Here is a 22,097-nt window from a genome sequence, read left to right as displayed (position 1 = left end):
GCTAGCTTCACCTGAGGAACCTAACGTTAAATAGTAAGGAATGGTAGGATACTAATCATACCTGAAATTCGAGACCGTAAATAACAGGAGCGTCGTCCTCCATCTTCCAGTCTACAGCTTTCAATACTTGCGCTGTCTTTTAAATGTCGTCTCGAGAAAACGGAAAACACAACCGAAATATTATAACAGCACTGCGTATGCTCAAAAACCAACACAACACTGTCACTAGCTGCACTTCCGCGATTTACGACCTAAAAAAAGTAGCGTGTGACTAAAATACGTAGGAAAGGTGTTGGAACGGTGCTGGAGCGTATAAAATTACGTAAATGGATTCAAGAATACAAAATCAGCGTTGGCAGGACTTGTGTCTCCTCTGGCTTGCCGTACATGCAAAGGTCCTTCGAAGCTGCGCATGCGTACTAGAGTCATATCTGTCAGTGCAGGAAGGTAAGAAACATTATCTTGTGTGTGTTTAAGTTTGTAATGTGTTGTTTGTCTTAGCGTGGTGATATTTATAAAACGGTGCCATGGTTCCTTCTTTATATTGAAGAAAGCTTTTATTAATGTATTTATTTTGCATTTTCACAAAGCTGCACAGCTAAATTAACGCGTAATAGCCAAACCGCTAATGTAGCATTAACGTTAGCAAGCCAGTAGCAAACAGAAATCAACCCGATGGCTCGGGTCACTGCCTTCGTGACGGCGCCGTAAACCTGATGTAACGTTCAATCCTGGCGATAAGAGCTCTAAAAACGGAGTCGCTTATAAAGACGAAGTGACGAAGAAAAACGTTGGATGGTGTTGAATTATAAAACACAAAATATTTCTCAGCCACTGTCAATATCAAATCAGAGTGTGTGTGTGTTGAATTGTCAGGAGCAGTAAGATGGACGGTGGGATCGCTCCTGCTCCGCGGCCAGTCACGTTGGACATCACAGTGGAAGATGTGACTGAAGAAGCCCCGCAGCCCACCAGCCAAACCCCCGGCAGAGAACTTCTTCCCCAGGTAGACAGCATCGACCTGGACGGGGGGTTTGTTACCCCTCAGGAGGACAGCAGTGCTACACCTTCAGACAGCCTGATGGACAAGCTCAACGACCAGATGATGGAGAGCGTCATGATTTCTGACTCGCCTAATAACAGCGAGGAGGATGAGGTGGCTCCCATGGACTCCCTTCTGGATGGAGCAGAGAAGGAAGAGGACGCTTCGGGCGACGAAAACGGGCAAAGTGAAATCGGTCAAAATACAACTGAGATCAAGTTTTCGCTGGAGGAAGAGGAGCCGGGTGGTTTCACGGAGAAAGTCGACAAGGACACACAAGGGCAGGCGGACACACGAGTGCAGATCACGGCGTGTGTTTCGCCCGGAGGTGACGGGCAGAGCCCGTCGGATGTGAACAGTGTGGAAGCAGCAGCTCAAGAAGCTAAAGGGACCAACCCGAAAGATGAGGCCGTGCCGGTGTGCACCATATTCAGCCAGGCCAACCAGCCAAAGTCTCTTGTGCCCGATGGCTTCCAGCCCACCCTCATCAAGTCCCCGAGCTTCAGCATGGGGAGTGCCGGAGGAGGCAGTGGGGCAGTTACCCCCAGCAGGCTGACGGCCCCCCTCGTGTGTCAGCCCAGCCCCAGCCTCAGCAAGTTCTTCAATGACAATGGACAGGTCAACCCCGCGTCCGACTTCTTCGATTCCTTTACCGTCCCCTCCTCATTCATCTCCATTTCAAACCCAAATGCGGAGATCCCTCCCGGCCCGAGCCCAGCGACCATAGCCCACACGCCTGAGCACCAGCTCTCCTCGACCTCCTCCACCATCTCAACCCCCGGAGGCCCTCCGGACTCTGGTGCTCCTACGCCCAGTTCGGTGTTTGCCCCTACGGAATCCCCCGCCAAGGTCCAACTTCCTCCCCCCCAAGCAGCCCCAACTCCAAGTCAGGCCGCCACTCACCCGCAGCCCTTCAACCAGCTCCGCGCCGCGTTCTCGGGCAGCGATGACCCCTTTGCGACGGCGCTGAGCCTGAGCGAGGTGGACCGGCGCCATGATGCCTGGTTGCCCTCTGAGGAGACCAGGAAGGTGTTGATCTCCGTGGCCACCCAGCAGTACAGCCCGGCCTACGTAGAGAGCAACAGACCCACCATGCCTGGACTCAAGTTTGACAACCTGCAGGTAGGACAAGCACCTGGGCAGTAAAATGCTCATCAGAAAACATGTACGTCTTCGGCTCGCAGCCATTTCTGCTCTCACCGCGTGTCGTTGTAAATCGTGATATTTGTTGGAGATGGATGCTTTTTTATGATAGAGCGTTATAGTACTAATCAGCCTGTGATAATAGTCGTTTCAGTCCCGAGACCACACGTTCTTAACTAAAAGCCCGCGTTGCAAACAAGGTTTTTGGAAGTCGTGGACCATCACGTCATCGGGCGTCAAGTAGACCGTCACCGTTACTGCTGATGGAATGCTGGCATGTGTGGGAGGGACGGCCATAAAAATATCAGCATCTAACTAAATTAATACAAATAATATAACAAAAGATGCTATTGAGTTGCATCATGGGTAACGAATGAAGCCTCCAGTGTTTGTGTAGCTGGACCCGTACCAGGCGAGTCAGGATGCCTCTGCTGCTTTGTGTTTAAATTCACTTTGCAAGGCTCCCAACTTTGTGGAACAGCAGAGGTGAATGATTCTACGGCAGGAGAACACGCACATCATTTTCAGAGGTGTGTTAAATAAATAAATGTGTCCTGCATTCATCCATTGTGACATCTGAACCCTATATCAGATTAATAACTTATTTTTAGTAGCGGTCAGGCATCGTTTGCGCTTTAAATTGATGTAATTGGTACAAAAGGATATAAGCAGCAACCTGAGAATAAATTAAGCAACCGCACCAGAGGTCAAAACGAACAGTTAAGACTGAAATATAACTACCTTCATACTGACGTTGAAGGCAATTCAGTTTTAAAGATTGCAGTAATGCATCAGAACAAACACCTCAAACCTTATATGGCCGACATGTAATGTAAGTACTGATGTGATGTATTTTATTCCTGCAGGTGTAAATACCAGGACTCTCCATGTAGGGCTGTTGCACGATGTTGACTGCACGCATGATTCTTTCTGCAGGGCGACGCCGTGAAGGACTTGATGCTGCGTTTCCTGGGTGAACCGGCAGCGATGAAGCGACAGGTCCTCACCGCCAACTCCGTGGAGCAGTCCTGCACAGGCCTCCAACGTCTCATCGTAAGCCTCTCACTGTGCTCTAGGAGTCCTCCACGTTGACTGCTGGGGTCCGGGGCGTCTTTTACTGTGTGCCAGCGCCTTTGTTCTTCTGGGGCCGTCATCATTGCGCTTTGCTGCTAGTTCATGATTTGTATGCAGTTGAGATTTAACCCCGGAACCGTCGGCCGTTAGGGTCCACTTCTGTGTCTGCGTCAGAGTTTTTGCGGTTGTCATGTTCAGTTTTTTCCACTATAGCTAAACATATAACGTGTAACATGGTTGAAAACTCCAGAACAAGTGTATCAACCTCGACCTCGAGCCTTGATTTGTCAACAACTTCTTAGCATGGTTACGGCAAAACACAAACCAATGAGAGTGGGACAAAGAGCAGTTATACACAACCACAGTGACATATTCCCCAGAAAGGATACATAGGTAGTAGCACACGCTTTTAGAGTGGGGCCTAAAACATGGGTGATGGAATTTATTGATCGAGGAGCGCGTCAGGGTTCAACATTTCTACAAACTAGATATTGTTTCAAATTCCTTCCCAACTCCAAACCTTGTACTCGCTACGTCGCTGTCTGATCTGCAGCAGAATGAAGAGACGCTGCGTTGTTGTTTGCTGTTACTTTTGACTTGATTATCACAGAGCTACTGTAAGACTAGTAGAGGCACTTTGACTGCATGCAAACTAGTTTATTGTCAGTGTTCTGACACTAAAGTGTCACGCTAGTGGGCCTGATGACGGGCAACTGTTCCGATGACGCAAATGGGGGGGGAAGTACAGGTAAACACAATGCTGAGCATTGTTTTAAAGTAGTCACGGCTTTTAGAAAACGTTTATTCTCTTTCTGAAGGTAAATGACGAGTCCAGCGTTAGTTTACCACATTTTGACATCTTGTGGATGCAGCAGCAGGTGTGACCGCTGCCACTGCCCGGTGGTCCGGCCTCAGCCCCCCCGACAACAGTGAATCATTCGCCTGCTTTCCTCCTCGGTGCCTTCCTGTGCTATTCTTCTGTCGAGCACAAAGATGGCCGCCTTCCTCAGTGACTGTGCAGTCCCGCCCCATTCCCTCCTTAGCTGCCAATCATCTATCTGTACATCTCCAGCCGTCACTCGCTCCCTCAATCGTAACTTCTGACCCACAAATAACCCTTGGAGGCAGTTTTGTTGTATACGGCACACAGTGTGATGGAGGGAGGAGAGGTGGGAATGCACAAGTTCTCTTCTCCTGCTGTGCCCATGTATTATGCATGGGACTGCTGTGAATATTTCAAGGGCCTTCTGGACATGGCGTACACACACACACACACACACACACAAGCTGGTACTTTGAGCTTTCAGTCGACTCCACTATATGGTGCAGGTGAGGGTGTCAGTGGATCACAGGCTGTCGACTGGTTGGTGTGGGTGGTTCCCTGCAGCAAGAGGCTGCGAGAGAGGAGAGAGACGGTGAGCCCGAGAGGTACAGCAGGGCTGGACGAGGGGTGTCAAGGTGCGTGAGCGATGAGGAGGCCTCAGCTGTGTGCTCTTGTTGCCATTTGAAACGTACTTTGTGTTTTCCTGATACAAACCGACTTGTTCCTCAACCGACAGTACTAATGTTAACTGATCGATTCTCACAGCGATGAAAGGAATATTCAAAATAAAAAGAATTGGAGCATTAACTCAGAGGAGCAGCTCGGTGTTTAAACGAGAACAGCTGGTCCCGCCCGTATAGGTCAGCCTGCCAACTGTGCTCGGCTTACAGCGAGTCGTCCTTCAATCCGAAGATCGGGTACTTGTACACTAGTACGCGGCCACGTGTCCTTGGCCAAGACCTAACCCCAAATTTCCAAACCAGCGTGGCTGTTCCCGCTGCGACCGCACACCCGTCACCAGTCAGCAAGCAGCGAGACCCGTAACTTAAGTTGGCTCAAAACCAACGTTCTATAAAACCAACGTACCCTGTAGACTGTGGCGAAGAGTATCAGTAAAGAGAAGCTTTTAAGCTCTCAATCAGCCTGTGAACGAGGGCTGCGCACTCGCACCGTTCATACCGGTGTTACACCATAACAACTGCAGGCGGCAGATTTATTTCTACACGTCATCGCGGAGCGTCCAGCGGCCGGATAACAACAATGAATAACCCACAACAAACACTCTTTAACAGGGTAAAACACCACGACACAACAGCTTGTGACACAAACAATTATTATTAGCTAATAATCGTACATTTAACGAACTGCATGCTGTACAGCTCACAACAAGAAGTAATTCTGCTGCTACATGAAAACACGGAAAAGAGCGAAACAGGAGGAACAAGGAGAGACCAGAGATGCACCAACACAACTTGTGAGAGGAGCCGTGTCTGTTTGGAGAGTTTTTGTTTTTTAGATTAGAAAACGATTTATTGCAAAGTCTGTCGAGCCAGCAGCCACAACATGCTAACGCGCTAACGAGCTAACAAGCTCTGTTATTTAGCAACTGCTGAGTGTTAATATTGAATCTTGAGGGCAAATTACATTTTGACATTTTAGAGATAGAGACTAGATAAGAGCAGAAACTATGGTGACCTCTGTGCAGGTCACCTCATCCGTCTCTCTCATCAGCAGTCACCCCTCTTCTCTCCTCCTCTCCCCCCATCGTATCTACCTGCTTTACTCCTTCCTGTCTCCCCCTGCCACACTATGTACCAGAGACTCTGATATCTCCTACGGGAGAGAGAAAGCGAGCCCCATAATCACCAGCTGCTGCAGGGCACTGTGATATCATTGCTGTAACCTTTGCGTGTCATTATGGTGACCTTTTACATGGCTGTCATTCCCCCCAGCCGGGGTACTGCAGCGTCAGCTCAGGTAGCCCTGAAGGGCATGTTTAGCGCCGTAGAGCCAGCTGTTTCCCCAGCAGCCACACACTCAGCCGGACCTACAGTAAAAGAGCCGACGTCTCCGTATACTCCACGACCTGGTGTCGCCGTTCCTATCGATGATTTATACCTGCAAAGTCGGCGAGGGATCCACCTGCACGCGACTGTTGTAGTTTGAGCGGCGCACACTAATATCTATATTATTATAATTCTCTATTTGATATAGGCCACATTATTGGCATGTTCCATGTAGAGGTGTGTTTGGGTTTATGAATATGCACAAATATCAAATGACTTAATCAGAGTCTGCATTGCCGCAGGCGGATGTAAGGAGATTTTCTGCACGTATGTGGCCAGTATTTGGATAGATTTTCCAAGGTCAGAATAACCCAGGCGGATGGGAATAGTGTCCAGTTTGTCGCCATGACGAGTCAACACCAGCCCATTGGGGGAAAACGCACCCTAAGCGCAATGCTCTTTGGAAGCTGTCTGACGTGGCGTTCTCTTTAAGGCGGTGCTTCAGCAGCACCCTGAGGGAAAGGTAAGCGGGACGTTCTGTCTGTGTTGACAACCCCACCGCCAAGTTCTCCAGTAGCACAGCAGTCAATCGGGGGTCAATGCCAACCCAGAGGAGGCTCCACATAGAACTGTGGAGCTGCGCTGAGCCGTCTCAGGGAGTGCCATGCGGAGTTCTCTCCCAAGCCACGAGCGAGTGCGCTGTGTTCTCGTCATGAGTTCTGCCAGTCTTTGTCCCGACGTCTCTCAGCGATACTGTTTAAAGAATCCACTGATCGCCTGCGGGAGACAAAGCGGCTTCTGAATGGCTCTGTGAATGGCGACGCAGTAGCCCACGCCGGCCTCCTTCCTGCTCCGACGATGCCCCCTGGTCCCCCAGTCCCCTGGTTCAAGTGTCTGTGGACCAAGTACAGAGGCATCAAAGGGAAGTTAGCCACCGCTGCAATGACTTCCTGCATATTGCGGATCACACACACACTCACACACACTCACTCACACCCTCTGTGTAATCCTAAAGGCCCGGGCTGGATTGAAGTAGCTCTGAGCGTGTGAGGAATGCTCTGATTGGCCCGGAGGCTCCGGGTCTTGTGAGAGATTGAGTGGGCGTTCGCTGAGCTTTGTTGTGGCGCTCCATTTTAAACCTCGCGACAACACTATATGCAGTGTGTGTGTGCGACCAAGAGATAGAGGACGCGTGCACATTTCAAATGATGAAGTTGTTTCCTATAACGCTGCTCCTTTTAAATCTAAGCTTTCTCTGGGGATGTCAAAAATAAATCGAAATCTTTGTTTGAGCAAAGGCTACATGCTGCAAGCATGTTACGTGTGTTGTCTTTCCCCTTGCGGCGCGCAAATGACGACACTCTTTCAACCAATCAACGCTCTGCAGTGAGTCTAGCTCCGCCCTTTAGTACTAAACAACTGTGCCAAGTGCCCCAACGCAAGGGTACCCAAAAAGTGGTACGGTACGGTTCGGATTTTTGGTACCATTCTCAACTTTTGGCAGTAGAGACACAAATAAAAGGGTACCGACCCGACCTGTAAGTGAAGGCGAGGGATCCATGGAGAGCTTGTGGCATTCCATTGTGAACACATTGGTTGTATTGATAAGAGCTAGAACATCACACCCATAGAAGGTCACGTATGGATACGGCGGTGTATTACATAACGTCATCAATATGCTGGTTATTACATTTTTATTAACATTTTATTATTTATTATTAAGTCCTCTCCCATAGAATGAGAAGCGGCTGGTCTGCTAGCGTCCTTAACACCTAAACAACGTTGCATCTGTACTGTATTCGTTGCAGAGATCGTCTCCTGTGGGTTTTTAGCACAATGACACACCCCCCCCCCTACCAGTAGTCTGGTTATATAGGACCTCATTAAGAAGTGATCTTGTGAGATGTAGTACTTCAAACAAAGGACGTCTTATTCAAGACAACACAAGAGTGTTGTTGTGAAAAGGAATGCGGTGCAACAATTGTGTTATCCCCCGTTGTCTTGTATTCATAGTAGTTGGAGGCCAAAAGCCTCCCAACTGAAAATAAAAGCCACCCCCATTTCTAGGGGACTATCTGATGTGAGTGACAGCTGGCCGACACCAGGAGCTGTGGCTCATCTGGAGTCTCCCGCGGACTTTGTTCCGCGTGGAGCATGCGCAGGGCGGCGTGGTGGTGTGGTGGTGTGGTGTGGTGTGGTGGTGGTGTGGTTTGGTGGCGTGGTGGTGTGGTGGGGTGGTGGTGGCATGTGGTGTGGTTTGGTGGCGTGTGGTGGTGTGGTGGTGTGGTGGTAATCCTCTCCGAGCCTCTGCAGTCCGCTCCTCATTTAATATCACCTGCAATAGATCATTTGATTTGAAGGGATCTGATTATGCTTTATTGCGAGTAATTTGAGCTGGGCTAAATTATTAATCACCAGCAGCCGATTGTTTTTCTATTTTTATGTCCTCCCAACGCCCTCTCTGTTAATTGAAGACGTTCACACCCGTGGAGTGACGCCGTGGTTTGTGTGCATAATGGCGCTCGGGACGACCTCTCATAGAGAACTTGATCTGTTCTGAAAGGGGAAATAAGTTCACCTGAACTCTACTAGCCGAGGGACGCTAACGTCGGCCACCTGGGCCAGTGTGGCTCAGTGTGCTTCTTCCCTGATCAGCGGGGCTCGTGTGCTCCACCAGGCCCAAAGTCTGAGAAGACATTATGTCAGAGAAGAATATGAGCTGGAGTCGTTGAATGCTGACTGCTGGAGAAAGGACCTTCGAATGTTCTACTAGCAGGTTGGAGACGGTGCAGTCTGGTTATTCTTGTTTTCAGGGCTCCGGTTGAACCACTTGTGAAGTCAGTGCAGCAGAGACCTCCGTCATTAACTGGCCCTGTGACCTTCGTGTCTCGGAGGATCGCCTCCCAGAACATCAGTCCTGCCTGATCTCTCCTCCAATCACAGCTGCTGCATTTATGGTGCCCGTGGTGTGTGCTTAGGATTGGGTGCAGGCTGGCGTGAGAGCTGCAGCGTTACATAAAGTTTTTGTTTTTGTTTCTTTCCCTCAACATGGCCAACTTTGCCTTCTCTACCTTTTGCTACAAGTGGGCCAGATTTGTCCTGCGGCATCCTGCCTGTCCTCTGTTTAGTGTGTGTGTGGAGCTACTGTACATCACTGGCAGCTGCTCTCATTGTTCCACACTCCCCGCGTATCCCACTCTCACACAGACACCCAGGAAGCTCGCACACCTGTCTTCTCGTGCCCTTTGGCTCGGCAGCAACGCACTGTAGGACGCGGCGCCTGTGAGTGACTGCAGCTGCTTTTGGCCATCCAGGCTGCCGCCTCGTTTTCAGCTTCATTTCCCCCCCTAATGAAGATTCAGAGGCAGCGCAGATACTGGCACAGGAAAGGCGAGGGATGAGCAGCGAGCAATAAGGGGAGCCAGGCAGGCACGAGCGGCAGAAGGAAGGGGAGGAGGTGGAGGGAAGAAAGCAGGAAGCGTCAAGATGAATGGAGGAGGAAGGATGGGAAGATGATGATGATGATGAGGAGGAGGGGAGGGAGGCGGCAAGGCAGGAGGAGGGGAAGAAAAGGGGATAAGATGAATGAAGAAGAGGGGAAAGCTACGCCCAACCCGCAGAGAGGAGACGGCTGAGTCGCGTGGCAGAGATGGCTGCAGAGATAGCGTCCCTCTCTCTCCTAATTAGCTCCCCGGCTGTGATGAATGGCACAGCACTTACCACCCAATCGCTGAGCCGACCTTGTCATGTGTGTTGATGGGATGGGGTGACCCTGCCCCCACCTCCACACCCCCCACCCCTGTCCCTGACTTCGCTATTGTACCACCTCCTGTGGAAGCAGATGCTGCTTGTATGTGTATGTGTGTGTGTGTGTGTGTGTGTGTGTGTGTGTGTGAGCCTTTTAATGGCTGGCAGCACCACACACGGGTGGAGTGTCAGTAGTGCATCTACAGCCACAGCTTCTGATCGATCTCACATCATCAGTTTGGAGTAAGATGATGGGACATAACTTGTATTTTGTCATTTCATTTTTTGGGGTTCTGATTTAATTCTGATGTTGACTAATTCCCAATTATCTTGATTGAATATGTTTTGTGTTGGTTGACATTGAGAAATTCTCAAAAGGTAAAAGTAGTATAAAGCATATGTACATTGTAATGAATTGTACTTTACGTCACAAACTATTTGCTGGGATCGGGGAATTCTGCGACATCCAAAAGATGACGGGGCTAGAGAGCAAGCTGAAACAGTCAATTGATGTAATTGGGTTCTAAAATACCTGTTCTTTTCATATTATTGCAAAAAAAAATGGGGTTGGACTTCTGGTAGGAAAACCAGGCTTTGGGATCTCCGAGCACTTATCTGGGAGGCAACAGCTCCCAAACTTCCCTTTACGATATCATTGTAGTTTGAATAAGTTCAGGGCTCCGTGGACTCATCAACCGAGTCTGCAGACTGCCGTTTTGCTGCTGGCTGTATTTCCATGTGTGGGTGGTTCAATAGATTACAACAAACAACGCCTTGCTAGCAACGTTGTCCTCTTGAGAGCGTCCGTTTCCTCGCCACAGCTTCTCGTGTGGTTCCATCAGCTCGCCTCTTCTCTCTCGTCCCCCCTGCAGAGCAGTAAGAACTGGCGTGCTGCGGTGGATCTGACAGGCCGGCTGCTGACAGCTCACGGTCAGGGATACGGGAAGGCCGGCCAGCCGAGCGCCCACACCACCGACTCACTGCAGGTATGACGCCAGCCGCGCTCCCTCTGCGTGTCCGTGGGTGCTGCGCAGAGCCGGGACGCGTCTTGTTCTACGGATCAATGTACTAATGCACAAATAGCACTAAATAGATTTTGTACTTAGTTGAAATTAAACCCAATAATGTGCTCGCACTGATGAAATGTCCTAACTGACGTTGTATAGCTATTTAAGGGATTATTTAATAACATTAGTCACAGAGTTAATTTTATGTTTTAATTTGTTTAAAGGAGCTTCACTTCCAGGGGCAGAATACAGTTTATTTGTTCTGAACATACATCAGCACTAACACAGCAATCCCACTCGCAGATGTTTGCAGCTGCTAGTTTTGTGGGCTTTCCTTTGATGTGCAAAGTGTCGGTGGCTGCTGGCCTTGTGGAGCTCTCTCCAGAAGATGGATGGCTGTGTGTGCTCATTAAGACGGCCCCGCCTCTGTATGACACTCCATCGACCACGATGGCGCCTTGTGCCGACCTCCTCGACCTCGCACAGCTTTCTTTAAACACAAGTTTGAACTGTGTGTTGTGTTCTTTTTTTTATTTCTTAATGTAACGTCCATTATGGAAAAATAAAGTCAAGTGAAATATGTATACATATGCATGTAAAGAGCGATAAGAGCATGCACCTGAAACCAGAGAGAAATGGGGTTTTGCATACCCGCTGGCTCCCCCGTCCTCTAAAATGTTCATCCATTTGATTCGAAGACAAAGTGTTTGGCTCGGTGCATATTCAGTACACATTTGTTTCTTATAATCTAATCGCATGCTTAACGTTTGTTTGGGTGTTAAACTTTGATGTTCCTGTATCGTCAGAAAAGTGATTTAGATTTAGACAATGCTGCAACAACGTAAAACCCATTAATGTGTTGCAGTCGAAGTTGAATGAAATCCAAGACGTGCCATTACATTGTCAAGCATGGTTTTGCCTAATTGGTTTCTTACCAAATGACGTGGAAAATATTTCCGATTGTGTGACTAAATGAGTTTTGAGTCAAAAGACAAATGGCTCACTGCCACCGGGTGGAATCTCACCTTCTACTCGACTCATTTCTGGGATTTCCTTCCCATCTGCAGACAGTTAGTCTTAGCTGATCGCCTTAGCGACGCCGGCATCTTTTAAACCTCTGTCAACTCGATAAGATAAATGCAGTGGCTATAGAGTAGCTCAGCAGTTTCAGACACGTGGAAAAAGGTCTTAATCTGTCGGCTTCCAGGATGGACTCCGCTCGACCATGGTGATACCAAAAACAAGTCCGATAAAATGATCTAGTCTTTTCACAGGAGCATCCTAAACAAATAAGAGATGAAATATCACATAGAAACGGTCCGATCAACCCCTTTTAGCAATGGGAAAGCCAAAAGAAGGCCCGGGGGGGGGGACCGGGCGATACAACAACACATAGACCTGGATGTGTTTGTGTGTTTCCCAGCTGTGGTTTGTGCGGCTGGCCCTCCTCACCAAGCTGAACCTCTTCCAAAACGCTGAGCTGGAGTTTGAGCCCTTTGGCGACCTGGACCAACCGGACCTCTACTACGAGTACTACCCCACCGTGTACCCCGGGAGGAGAGGTGGGTGCCCATACACGCGCTCCGCCTGGTGCACACACGCCATCCTCTTCATCTGGAAGCTGTCAAATCCTGCATTGTTTCATATCTGCTCCCGCTGTTGAATAGTGGTATTTGTGATGGCGCTGAAACGCTGCTGTGAAACTCCTGTCTGTGAATGCTTATTAGGCGCTCTGCAAAAAAAAAGAAGGATTTTGCAGCTTATCAACCTTTTTTTAAATTTTTTATTATAAAACACCACTGTCCTATTTAATATTCAAAGGAAACTGTATCTTCGCTGATCTCCAACAACTACTCGTCTCCAGCCGTTCTTTGTTTTTGTTTCTCCTCTCTTCTACACCGCATGAATTGCTCTCTAATGTATTCCCATTACTTGGGATCGTCTTCGCCCCTCGGGCTACCACAGTGAAAGCACTAGCAGACACACACACACACACTCGCACAAAAGAAAGAAAGAAGCAGCACACGTGAAGCTGCACGGCTCAGCCCTCTGAGGGGAGCTCCGATTGACTCTCCGTTGCTCAATTCCAACGCTTTGTGACCCGCTTGGTGCTCGCAGACAAACTGGCACGAGTTGTGTAGCGAGGCATCAGGACATCGAACGTTCCTGCGGCACGACGCTCGCGTCGACCATCTATTACCTGCGATCGCACTCTTTGAGCACCTTAAGTGAGAGCAGCGTTTGTCAGTTATTCATTCATCTGCTTGCCGAGCAGCATTCCCTCGTCCCTGATTCAAGTTTAATCTTCACACTCTACATTTCAGTCTTGTTTTTCAGCAATATAGTGAGAAAGGAGATGCATCGTCGTCTCACCGGTTGGAAGAAATGAACCTGTGGTCCAACGCTTACCGTCCCAGCTGCGTAGAAAAGGTCCACTGGTTCATTGTACCATCAGCACTATGTGCATGCAGTTAGTTAGCAGCTGGTATGGCTCTTTATTGTCATATTTCAAATGTTCCCACTGCAGGACTAACAAAGGACGATCTTATCCTACCTTGTATGAATTAGGATGCAGCCAATATTTTGTGTAGAGGACAACGTTTTCCTCTACAGCGCGGTGCTTATTTTGGGGCACGGTGTGTTTATAATAAAGGCCTAATTCATTTCTTTAATGTTACCTTGGTGATGGATCTGTAGCTCTAGCGCAGACGTAACGTGGGTCTGGATATCAGGGCGTGTTTCTAGTGTGCATCAGTCCGTGTGAGTGGTTCTGACTGCCGACCTGCGGTCCAGTCTGCATGTTCAGAATGGGCACTGCACTGGTTCCATCACAACATAGAGAAAGGTCCAACCTCGCTGCATGCGTTGTGCCAGTAGTAAGCATGTACTTAAACCTAACAACAATGATTATTTGAACCATACCATATATACTATTTGCTTTTCTACGTGTTTCTAAGGGTCGAACTGAACCCCGTTTGAGGTGAATGGCACTTTGTTCTGCCTGTCGGTACCTAAACACACATGATGGACGAGGCTGTTTGGTCTCCCGTCAACGCTCTCAATAGACAAACTGGAAGCCTATGTTTTCATGTTTTCTCAATTTAGCTATTTTGTGCTCAGTGGGCCGTCTCACAATCACAGGATCGGTAGCTGCAGGGTGTGAATGCTAGTCACCGGTGGGGTGGTGCAGGTGGCACCCTGTGTGAATGGGTGAGTGATGAAATGCTGTGTTGAAGCGCTTTGAGAGGTCAGAAGACTAGAAAAGAGAAATAGCAGTTGAGTCCATCTACCATTTTCCATTAACCCAAATATTTCTCCGCAAGCTAAACGTGAGCCATTTGTGAACGTGTTTAAGGTGATGAAACGCAGGAGAGAGGCTCAATGTGCGAGCGCTGTCCAGTCAGCGTGACGGCGAAACCTCGTAACAAAGGGCACCGATGCAGACTGGATCACCGGTGTGTACACAGCACCAGCGGACAGAGGCAGACGTTTCAGACGGAGCAGCTTCAGGCCTGATGACAATATCAAAGAGCCCCAGATCAAAGCCCGGGAGCTCACCTGAATATGAGCTCTTCCTTGGGGGGGCGTGGGCGTGTCAGACGGTGTGAATGAGAGAGACAGAGGGATGAGTGATGGCGCTTTGCACAGAGAGAGAGCCAGATGAGAGGGTTTAATAAGCAGCCATACGTAGCTCAATGCCATGTGTAGGTTCCTGCCTGCAGGGCTGCGTGTGGGTGGACGGGTTTATATTCTCATCTCGCTGTGAGTCTCTCGCCGCCTTCCTCTCTCTTTCTCTCTCCTGCTATGTTCTCCTTCTATCCCCTTTTCCCTCACGCATCATTTGTCCTCCCTCTGCCCCGCCCCTCGTGTTTAGGCTCCGTGGTGCCGTTCTCCATGCGGCTGCTGCATGCCGAGCTCCCCCAGTACATGGCAAAGCCCCAGGAGGCTCTGGACCGCCTGCACAACCTCAAAACCGTCTGCCTAGCTGTTAGTACACACGCGCACACACACATCCTCTAGATAGATACTCATATAGTAGTATTCAATAAAAAGCTATACACGCTCACAGAAAAATCACACATAAACAGATCAATATAGTTTTAATTTGGAGTCATAGAATATGCATAATTCTAATACGACACATCAGAATAAGCGCTCAGCGCTCACGGTGGAGCGACTCCCCCCCTCTGAAGGTCTGACTCCTGCTCCTTCCTTCACAGATCCTTGAGAACCTGGAGAACGGCTTGGCTGAGGATGGCAGCATGATCACCGTAACACAGGAGAACAGGCAAAGTAAGCACACACACACACACACACACACACACTTAGCTGCAGACCTGGCCCTGGTCCCAGACTGCATCACACTGTGGGAGGAGAGTGAGGTCATGGGCCCCAGTGGGTAATACGTATACAAATACACACACACACACACACACACACACTGAGTCAGAGGCATACCTGGTGCAGGACTGCAGCATTCCTCAGCCACACACACACACACGCGCAGATCTAAAAGGTGTTTAGCACCTCGCCGCTTTGGCACACGTGCTGAATATCAAGCGACCTGCTCGCGCTAGGGGGATCGATGTGGATCGATCCGATCCAATCCACTCGCGTCTTCAAGAGTTCTGGGAAACCGGCGAGCAGGTAGACACGCCTCCACGCGGCGGGATCCAAATAGGCTTCCCCGACACAGCAGTTCAACCTCATGCAGCGGTCTGACTTTCATATCCGCTACCACCAACTATTCCAACTGCCTTTTTGTTTGTCAGGTTCTTATTCCATTGTTCTACTCAAAGCCATTTAATCAGCTACTTCAAGGGTGTAACAACAACAACAACAACAAGACGACTGGTGAAGTTGAGATAAATATGTCAAGACACTTGATTATAATTGGCAGGGTGACGCGTGTGTGTTTGTGTGCGTGTCTGTGTGAGGCCTTTCTACCAGTTATTCCCTTTTTCTAAAAGCAGTGGACTCGCCCTGTCTGTCTCTCTCTGTCCCTTTCTGTCTCTCTGTGTCTCTGTGTGTCCCTTTCTGTCTCTCTCTCTGTCTCCCTCTGACCCTCTCTGTCCCTCTCTGTCCCTCTCTGTCCCCATCCACCCCCCCACAGTCGACAGTCAAGTCAATAACGCACGGCCTTGCTTTCACACATCAGACCCTTGCTGAGTGATTAGCGCTTTTCCCCCCGACACACACAGACTCACACACACACAGACTCACACACACACACACACACACACACAGACTCACACCCGTGCAGCGATGAATACTAATGGACCTGCACTCTAACTCTTCCTCTGTGTGAGGGAAGAATAGGCCAGCAGTGTGCCGCAGTGTCTTCCCTTCCACCTCGCCTTAACATTTACCCCGGTGGGGGGGGGGGTTTAATACGAGGGATGTCAGGATGAGAGCAATCGCGTTGGGGGGGGGGGGGGGGGGGTGAAGTTACAGGGACACCAAAAACAAGCAGTTTGGAACAAAAGCGTAAAGACACCCGTTTTAAGAAATAAACCCCCCTGTCCGTCTCTTCTTCTCCCCCCGTTTCTAGTGTCACAGCAGCTGTGGAGGTCTCGCCTCAACCGGGTCATGTACTCAATGGCCAACTGTCTGCTGCTGATGAAGGTACGTTTGTCAGCTCAGGTTTGCGGTTCTCAATGTGCGTGTCGTCCGTGTGTGTGTCTGCGTTTGAGACGAGAGATGTCTGATGCCGTGCTGGGGGAGGATTCACAGTGAATCCCCCCAGACTGACCACTAATTGGATTCTTGGTCAGAGAGGGAGGGGGGAGAGAAGTGGCGTCGATTTGATGAGATTAAGAGAACCACAGTGCCATCTACTGGTGAGAACACAAACGACAGGTTTTTATTTTATTTGTATGGTTTTGGATCAATTTTGGTTTCAATACGTCTAACTGGTCACGACATTTGTAGCACATTTACAAAAAATCCACGATATTGTAGTTTACTATTGACTGGTGAAACATTCTGCAGGTTATGTAAATAACATGGCAGATTCTTCTGAGATGTAAAGTCCCATTTTCATTGTCTGTGTGAGGAAACAAGTAATTACATTGAAACTCCAAAAAAGAGAAAACGGCAGAAACAATAGGATGACACAGAATTTAATTCAGTGGACACCAGCAGTCAAAAAGAGGGAAAACACTGCATTCATTTTTCTGTCCAACGCCCCGCAGGATCAACCAGCGTGGGTGTTCTCATTTTGCCAGAATCTCTCCCGCTGGTACCGATCAGCATCAGCACAACCGCAATGACGGAGCCAATATTCCCTTTGATGTTCGGTATCATAAGGAGGCATCAGTAATTCATTGTGTTAATCATACAACAGTAACATACTTCTCTCACCTGCAAAGGCCGTCCGGCTCACCTTGGAATTCTAGTTTTTCCTCGAGTCGCACCGATCCGACCCACAACACATCAGGCCCTTCTGCCTAAAATCTCTTTAGGTCACAGCGATGCACCTACTTGGTCAAGGAAAGTGCATTGAGCTTTTCTGCAAAGGCTGACTAGATATTCCAAATGACCTGACAGGATATTAAGCTGCGACGTCGCCCCCTTTTGACTCGTCTCATATACCATATATACGATTTCAAGGTCTGGCTCAAGAGTTTTAGACGCAGAATAAAACCAAAATGCTTGCTCAGTATGTACGTACACACACACACACACAAACACACACACACCAACCCGACCTCTCTGTCACCCGCTCAGCAGTCCAGTCACCATGTGAGCGATGTGGAGGTGGGTGGAGGGTCACATCGCCCGGCCAATACACCATACGTGTGATTAATGCTCTCTCTCTCTGCACGCCCTCCACCTGTCTACCTCCTACCGTTTACCTTACCCGCCTCCAACTCTTTACTTTCTCCATTCTTCACTCTGTCTCTCTCTCTCTCAGGACTACGTTCTGGCTGTGGAGACCTATCACTCCATCATCCAGTATGAACCCCAGCAGAGGGTGCAGCTCCTCAGCGGCATAGGACGCATCTTCTTGCAGGTCTGCGCAGAGACACACACACACGGTGTATATATATATATATATATGTATGTATATATGCATGTATGTATGTGTGTGTAATAATTACACACATGTCGGATCGTCATTGGATAAAAGCAGACTCAATATGGAGAGAATCTCAGTGTTTTATGATCTCGGAGGAAAAATATCTGTACTGCTCCCATGTCCGTGGTTTGAGAGATTAAAGCTGTGTCTTAGCCTAGCTTAGCATAAATGCTGGAGCAGGGGGGCACGGCTCGCTAAATTCCACCGGCTTTTACTTCAGTGACAACCAGACTGGAAGGACACTCCCCAAAGGTCCTTCCCTCTGCCTTCAGCCTGTAAACTAAGCTAAGCTAGGCTAGCGCTGATAAAGTCTGTGCAGGAAATGAAGCAGACGTTCTGTAAACCTGGATGTGTTTAGAGTTCCACCATCATCACAGATAATATTTGTTGTGTCACCATTATTCCCTCCTGCAATGTCTCAGATGGATTAATGCTGCTTTGTCCTTGGCCAGATTGGAGACGTTAAAACGGCAGAGAGGTACTTCCTGGATGTGGAGACGGCCTGCCAGACGACCGGGAGCCAGCCGGCTCACGTCACCTGCGTGCTGATGAACAGGTACCCGTTGGTTAAGATGAGTCTGCAACCTGCAACCCCCCCCCCCTCCCATGCTTTGAAATGACACTGCCTTCACATGTGACTTATTGTAAGTCTCCTTGGATAAAAGTGTCAGCTAAATGACATGTAATGTAATAATATATGTGTATGTTTGCTTTCCATGATATGCCTCCCACAGCGCCACGTATGGCAGAATATGTTCCTCAGAAGACGATGTAATGTGTTTGTCTTCCAGGGCTTTTGTCTACCTCAGTCAGAACAACTACGGTGACGCGCACGCCTCCTTCTCTGAAGTCTTGAAAAACGACCCGAAAAACCCCGTCGTAAGTGCTCCATCCGCCACAGGAACAATGCACCACATTGAGCCGCCGTCATGTCGACTCATCAGTGGGTCGGGTTTATTCAACAGGAGACAAGATTATATTAACTTGCGTCCGAACTTTACCACTTCTCAGCAAGGAAAACACATGTCTTTGCATTTTATTTAAAATCATTGTGATAAGTCACTTTTTTATGTTAGTCCTAAATTATGAGCCATTTCGCTCAAAGTATTTTTTAACATGAGCGCTATAAATCCACCATCAATAATCATTATGAAGATGAATGATGCGTGTGATGAAAGATGAAAGTCACGGCTGCTGGAGAACCTATAGCAAACTGCAGGAGGACAAATGATTGGGATTTGTTTGATAAAACGTGTTCTCATGCCCGACATCACGCTACAGGTCCTTTGATTGTCATTGATCTGCGTGTTTCCAGGCCAACAACAACGCAGCGGTCTGCCTGCTCTACCTCGGGCGGCTGAAGGAGTCCCTGAGCCAGCTGGAGGGCCTGGTGCAGCAGGACCCGGCGCTCTACCTCCACGAGAGCGTCCTCTTCAACCTGACCACCATGTACGAGCTGGAGTCGTCGCGCAGCACCCAGAAGAAGCAGGCGCTGTTGGAGGCCGTGGCCTGCAGGGAGGGGGACAGCTTCAACGCGCAGTGCCTCAAGCTGGTCTGAGGGGGGCACTCTCACAGCCGGGGGATCAGTAAAGGGAGCCCACGCGAGCCCCACAGTGTGGGTTGACACTGTGCAAAGGAGGAAGTCCTCTCCAGAGGTCCCATGTTCATTTTACAGATTAAATAGTTTGACATTTTGGGGAAATGTGCTGACTTGCAGTGAGTTGGTTGAGAAGATTGATTCAAGTTGTGTCTGCAATGTTAATATAAAGCTCATGATACAGAAAAGAGAAAAGAATTTGATGGACTGGACCTTACATGTGTTATAAAAGACTCAATATATTTGTAGGAAGGCTTGAATATCAAGCAAACGAGCTGATCTTCTCATCTGAAGCTCCGTGAGAAGGCAAATTAAAGCATTTCCTGAGAACGTCAAAACTGTTGCTCCAAATTTTTTTATCGAAAACAATCGCAACCCCCCCCAGCGCCACGGGGCAGCCGTCAGAGCACGTTGCACCCTCGCAGTGGGCATTACCCCGAGCAGAGACCACTGCAGTCACTAAAAGGATCTTATTGGGAATCTCAGTGTACATATCACAGCTGTTCTTTCTGTGTGATGTTAAGTCTTTTATTGATTTGTCCGAGTGGATCTTTAATTATCACATATTGTGTTGATCATATTAATGTGTTTTACCCTAAATAAAACTATTATTTTAAAACTACTTTGGTTTGATTCGAGGATAAATAACAAGTCAGGCCCGGATAGAAATTACGAGCAGCTTTATGTTGCACACAACACGTCAATCTGCCGTTGTGTATTTTCACATGCTGTTGAAGGTCTGATTTCACAACACATACAGCAAGAACAAGGCACCACAGGTTGTGCTGTGGAGAAACAAGTATCCAGACGTTATCTAGAGTACTGATTAGTGTTAATGACTTGATTCACGTTATCTTTACGATGGACACAGCACATCGATTAGTAAGAACGTTTCATATTCATAAAACGTTTTTTTTGCAGAATGACATTTGAGGCCCCCGGGGGACGGGACCACAGCTCAGGCTCCGGGATCCTGGAGAGAAGCCACGTACTTCTGGCGGATGTCGAAGTCATCGGCGGGCCGGTTGTAAGCTTTCCACACCGGCTCCCCCACAAACAGCCTCATGGCTTTGGTGTAGTTCTGCACAGACAAACCGCAACGACCCCGTTAAGTGTGCACTGAGTCATTTAGAAGACTTCCTGACACGTCCGCTCCTTTAGTTAGTGAGTGAGTGTGTGTCCTCCTGCTATCAGGGGGAGCCACGTACAGTCGTGTCCAGGGTGAAGCGGTGGTAGATGCCGGCCGGCAGGGTGATCAGGTCCCCCTTGGTCATGGCGATCCGGATCCAGCGCTCTTCCTTGTCCCGGACGTCGAAGTAGGCCTGGCCGTCAAGGATGTAGCGGATCTCATCGTCCAAGTGCAGGTGCTCCTCGAAGAACATTTTCAGCTGAGAGCACAGACATAGAGGAGGTTCCAGCGTGAGACCAGCTGCTCAGCGTCCAGAAGGACAGAGGACACTCACCACTAAAGAGCATTATTCTTGTTTCCCCACAGGTCATGAAGTCCTTGCAGTCAGTGTGGACAGTGACCTTTCCTCTAGTTCTGTCTATTGCAAATATGCGGCAGTTTGTCAGAATGAAAACCGATCCATTATTGATCAATCACCGTTTGATGGACAGGGGGCAGTTACCTTCTCCTCATAGTTGGCTAGTGTGTCCTTGTGAATGGAGATGATGTCCATGTAGGAGTAGCCTTGTTCTTTGCGAATCAGCTCCAGCTCTGGGTCTGTTTCATAGTTGTCCGCATTGAGCTGTAGCAACGTTACCAAGGAAACGACACTGCGTTAGTTTGACAACAACAACAAAGATGTCGCCATGTTTGTTCTCATTCTGAGGTGTTCAGAACAGTTTCCCCCCCGAAAAAGGGGGCTTGTTTTGGTTGACTTCATCCGATAGCTAGCCGCCACGTGCGGACGCTAGGGCCGCGTGGCTGTGACGTCAGCTTACCTTCCAGTGGAACACCCCCAGCTCCCTCAGCCGGTCCGGGGAGACGGGCTGGTTCGGGACCAGCCTGTGCGGCTCTCTCTGGTCCTCCTCGGAGTCGTCCATGTACCAGGCTTCCATCGCCTGGCTCGACGCGTCCCCCGGCTCAACCCCCGGAGACAACTCGAGGGTCATGTGACGTGACTGCGCTTGTAAGCCGGACGTGGGCGCGGCCACCGTGACGTCACTCATGTTTTTTTTGTTGTTGTTTTTTCCATTAAATTATCGTTTCCCACACTGATATTTCACCTGTAACAACACGGCAATTCATGAACACGAATTGCCGTTAGGAAACCGGTAGACATGTTAGAAACACGCAGTCATGTCATTTGATCGCTTTGCTTTGAAGGGTGAGCCGGAAGTGTCGATCATCAAGGAATCATTAAGTCCCTGATGCAGTTTGGTTAATCTATACATACCTTTTCAAACCCAATGAGTTTATACATCATCTTAAAAATATTATGTAAATGTTCTAGAAATTGAAAATAATACTAATTTATATTCTGTTTATATTCTGTTCATTTAACTTCCAGCTCCTCTAGTTCTAGTTATTTTATTTACATTGGCCATTTTGTTGGAATGCTGGTTCAGCAT

General features: G+C 48.8%; 3 protein-coding genes across 3 annotated transcripts in view; 1 reads left to right on the top strand and 2 right to left on the bottom strand.

Annotated features, from left to right (window-relative positions):
• eipr1 (EARP complex and GARP complex interacting protein 1) overlaps positions 1-372 on the bottom strand; it is a 38,150-nt gene extending 37,778 nt beyond the window's left edge. The window contains exon 1 of the mRNA XM_040200045.2: positions 62-372. Within this exon, the coding sequence (XP_040055979.1) occupies positions 62-103 (42 nt within the window). The 5' untranslated portion in view covers positions 104-372. The remainder of the gene's footprint in view (positions 1-61) is intronic.
• Positions 330-20,139, top strand: trappc12 (trafficking protein particle complex subunit 12). The gene is made up of 12 exons (XM_040199162.2): positions 330-447; positions 877-2,164; positions 3,122-3,238; positions 10,708-10,821; positions 12,266-12,404; positions 14,717-14,829; positions 15,063-15,135; positions 16,394-16,467; positions 17,759-17,857; positions 18,376-18,479; positions 18,715-18,802; positions 19,239-20,139. The coding sequence occupies exons 1-12, from the start codon at positions 413-415 to the stop codon at positions 19,479-19,481; spliced, it is 2,487 nt and encodes an 828-aa protein (XP_040055096.2). The 5' UTR covers positions 330-412; the 3' UTR covers positions 19,482-20,139.
• Positions 20,027-21,830, bottom strand: adi1 (acireductone dioxygenase 1). The gene is made up of 4 exons (XM_040199168.2): positions 21,468-21,830; positions 21,152-21,271; positions 20,729-20,908; positions 20,027-20,601 (listed from the first exon to the last, which is right to left on the bottom strand). Exons 1-4 carry the CDS (start codon positions 21,693-21,695, stop codon positions 20,479-20,481), a joined length of 651 nt encoding a protein of 216 aa, XP_040055102.2. The 5' UTR covers positions 21,696-21,830; the 3' UTR covers positions 20,027-20,478.
• Positions 21,831-22,097: the final 267 nt, after the last annotated feature.

The sequence above is a fragment of the Gasterosteus aculeatus genome, chromosome 15, assembly GCF_964276395.1.
Source record: "Gasterosteus aculeatus chromosome 15, fGasAcu3.hap1.1, whole genome shotgun sequence".
Lineage (NCBI taxonomy): Eukaryota > Metazoa > Chordata > Actinopteri > Perciformes > Gasterosteidae > Gasterosteus > Gasterosteus aculeatus.
This window is presented reverse-complemented; position numbering and strand designations above follow the sequence as displayed.

What these genes read in the sequence shown, in the direction of transcription:
- trappc12 (XM_040199162.2), top strand. Translation starts at nt 413, where the DNA reads ATGCGTACTAGAGTCATATCTGTCAGTGCAGGAAG. An exon ending in AACACAGGAGAACAGGCAAA is followed by an intron (nt 15,136 to 16,393) that starts GTAAGCACACAC and finishes CCCCGTTTCTAG; the next exon opens with TGTCACAGCAGCTGTGGAGG. An exon ending in ACCTGCGTGCTGATGAACAG is followed by an intron (nt 18,480 to 18,714) that starts GTACCCGTTGGT and finishes TTTGTCTTCCAG; the next exon opens with GGCTTTTGTCTACCTCAGTC.
- adi1 (XM_040199168.2), bottom strand. Translation starts at nt 21,695, where the DNA reads ATGAGTGACGTCACGGTGGCCGCGCCCACGTCCGGCTTACAAGCGCAG. An exon ending in TGGGGGTGTTCCACTGGAAG is followed by an intron (nt 21,272 to 21,467) that starts GTAAGCTGACGT and finishes ACGTTGCTACAG; the next exon opens with CTCAATGCGGACAACTATGA. An exon ending in TAGCCAACTATGAGGAGAAG is followed by an intron (nt 20,909 to 21,151) that starts GTAACTGCCCCC and finishes CTGTGCTCTCAG; the next exon opens with CTGAAAATGTTCTTCGAGGA.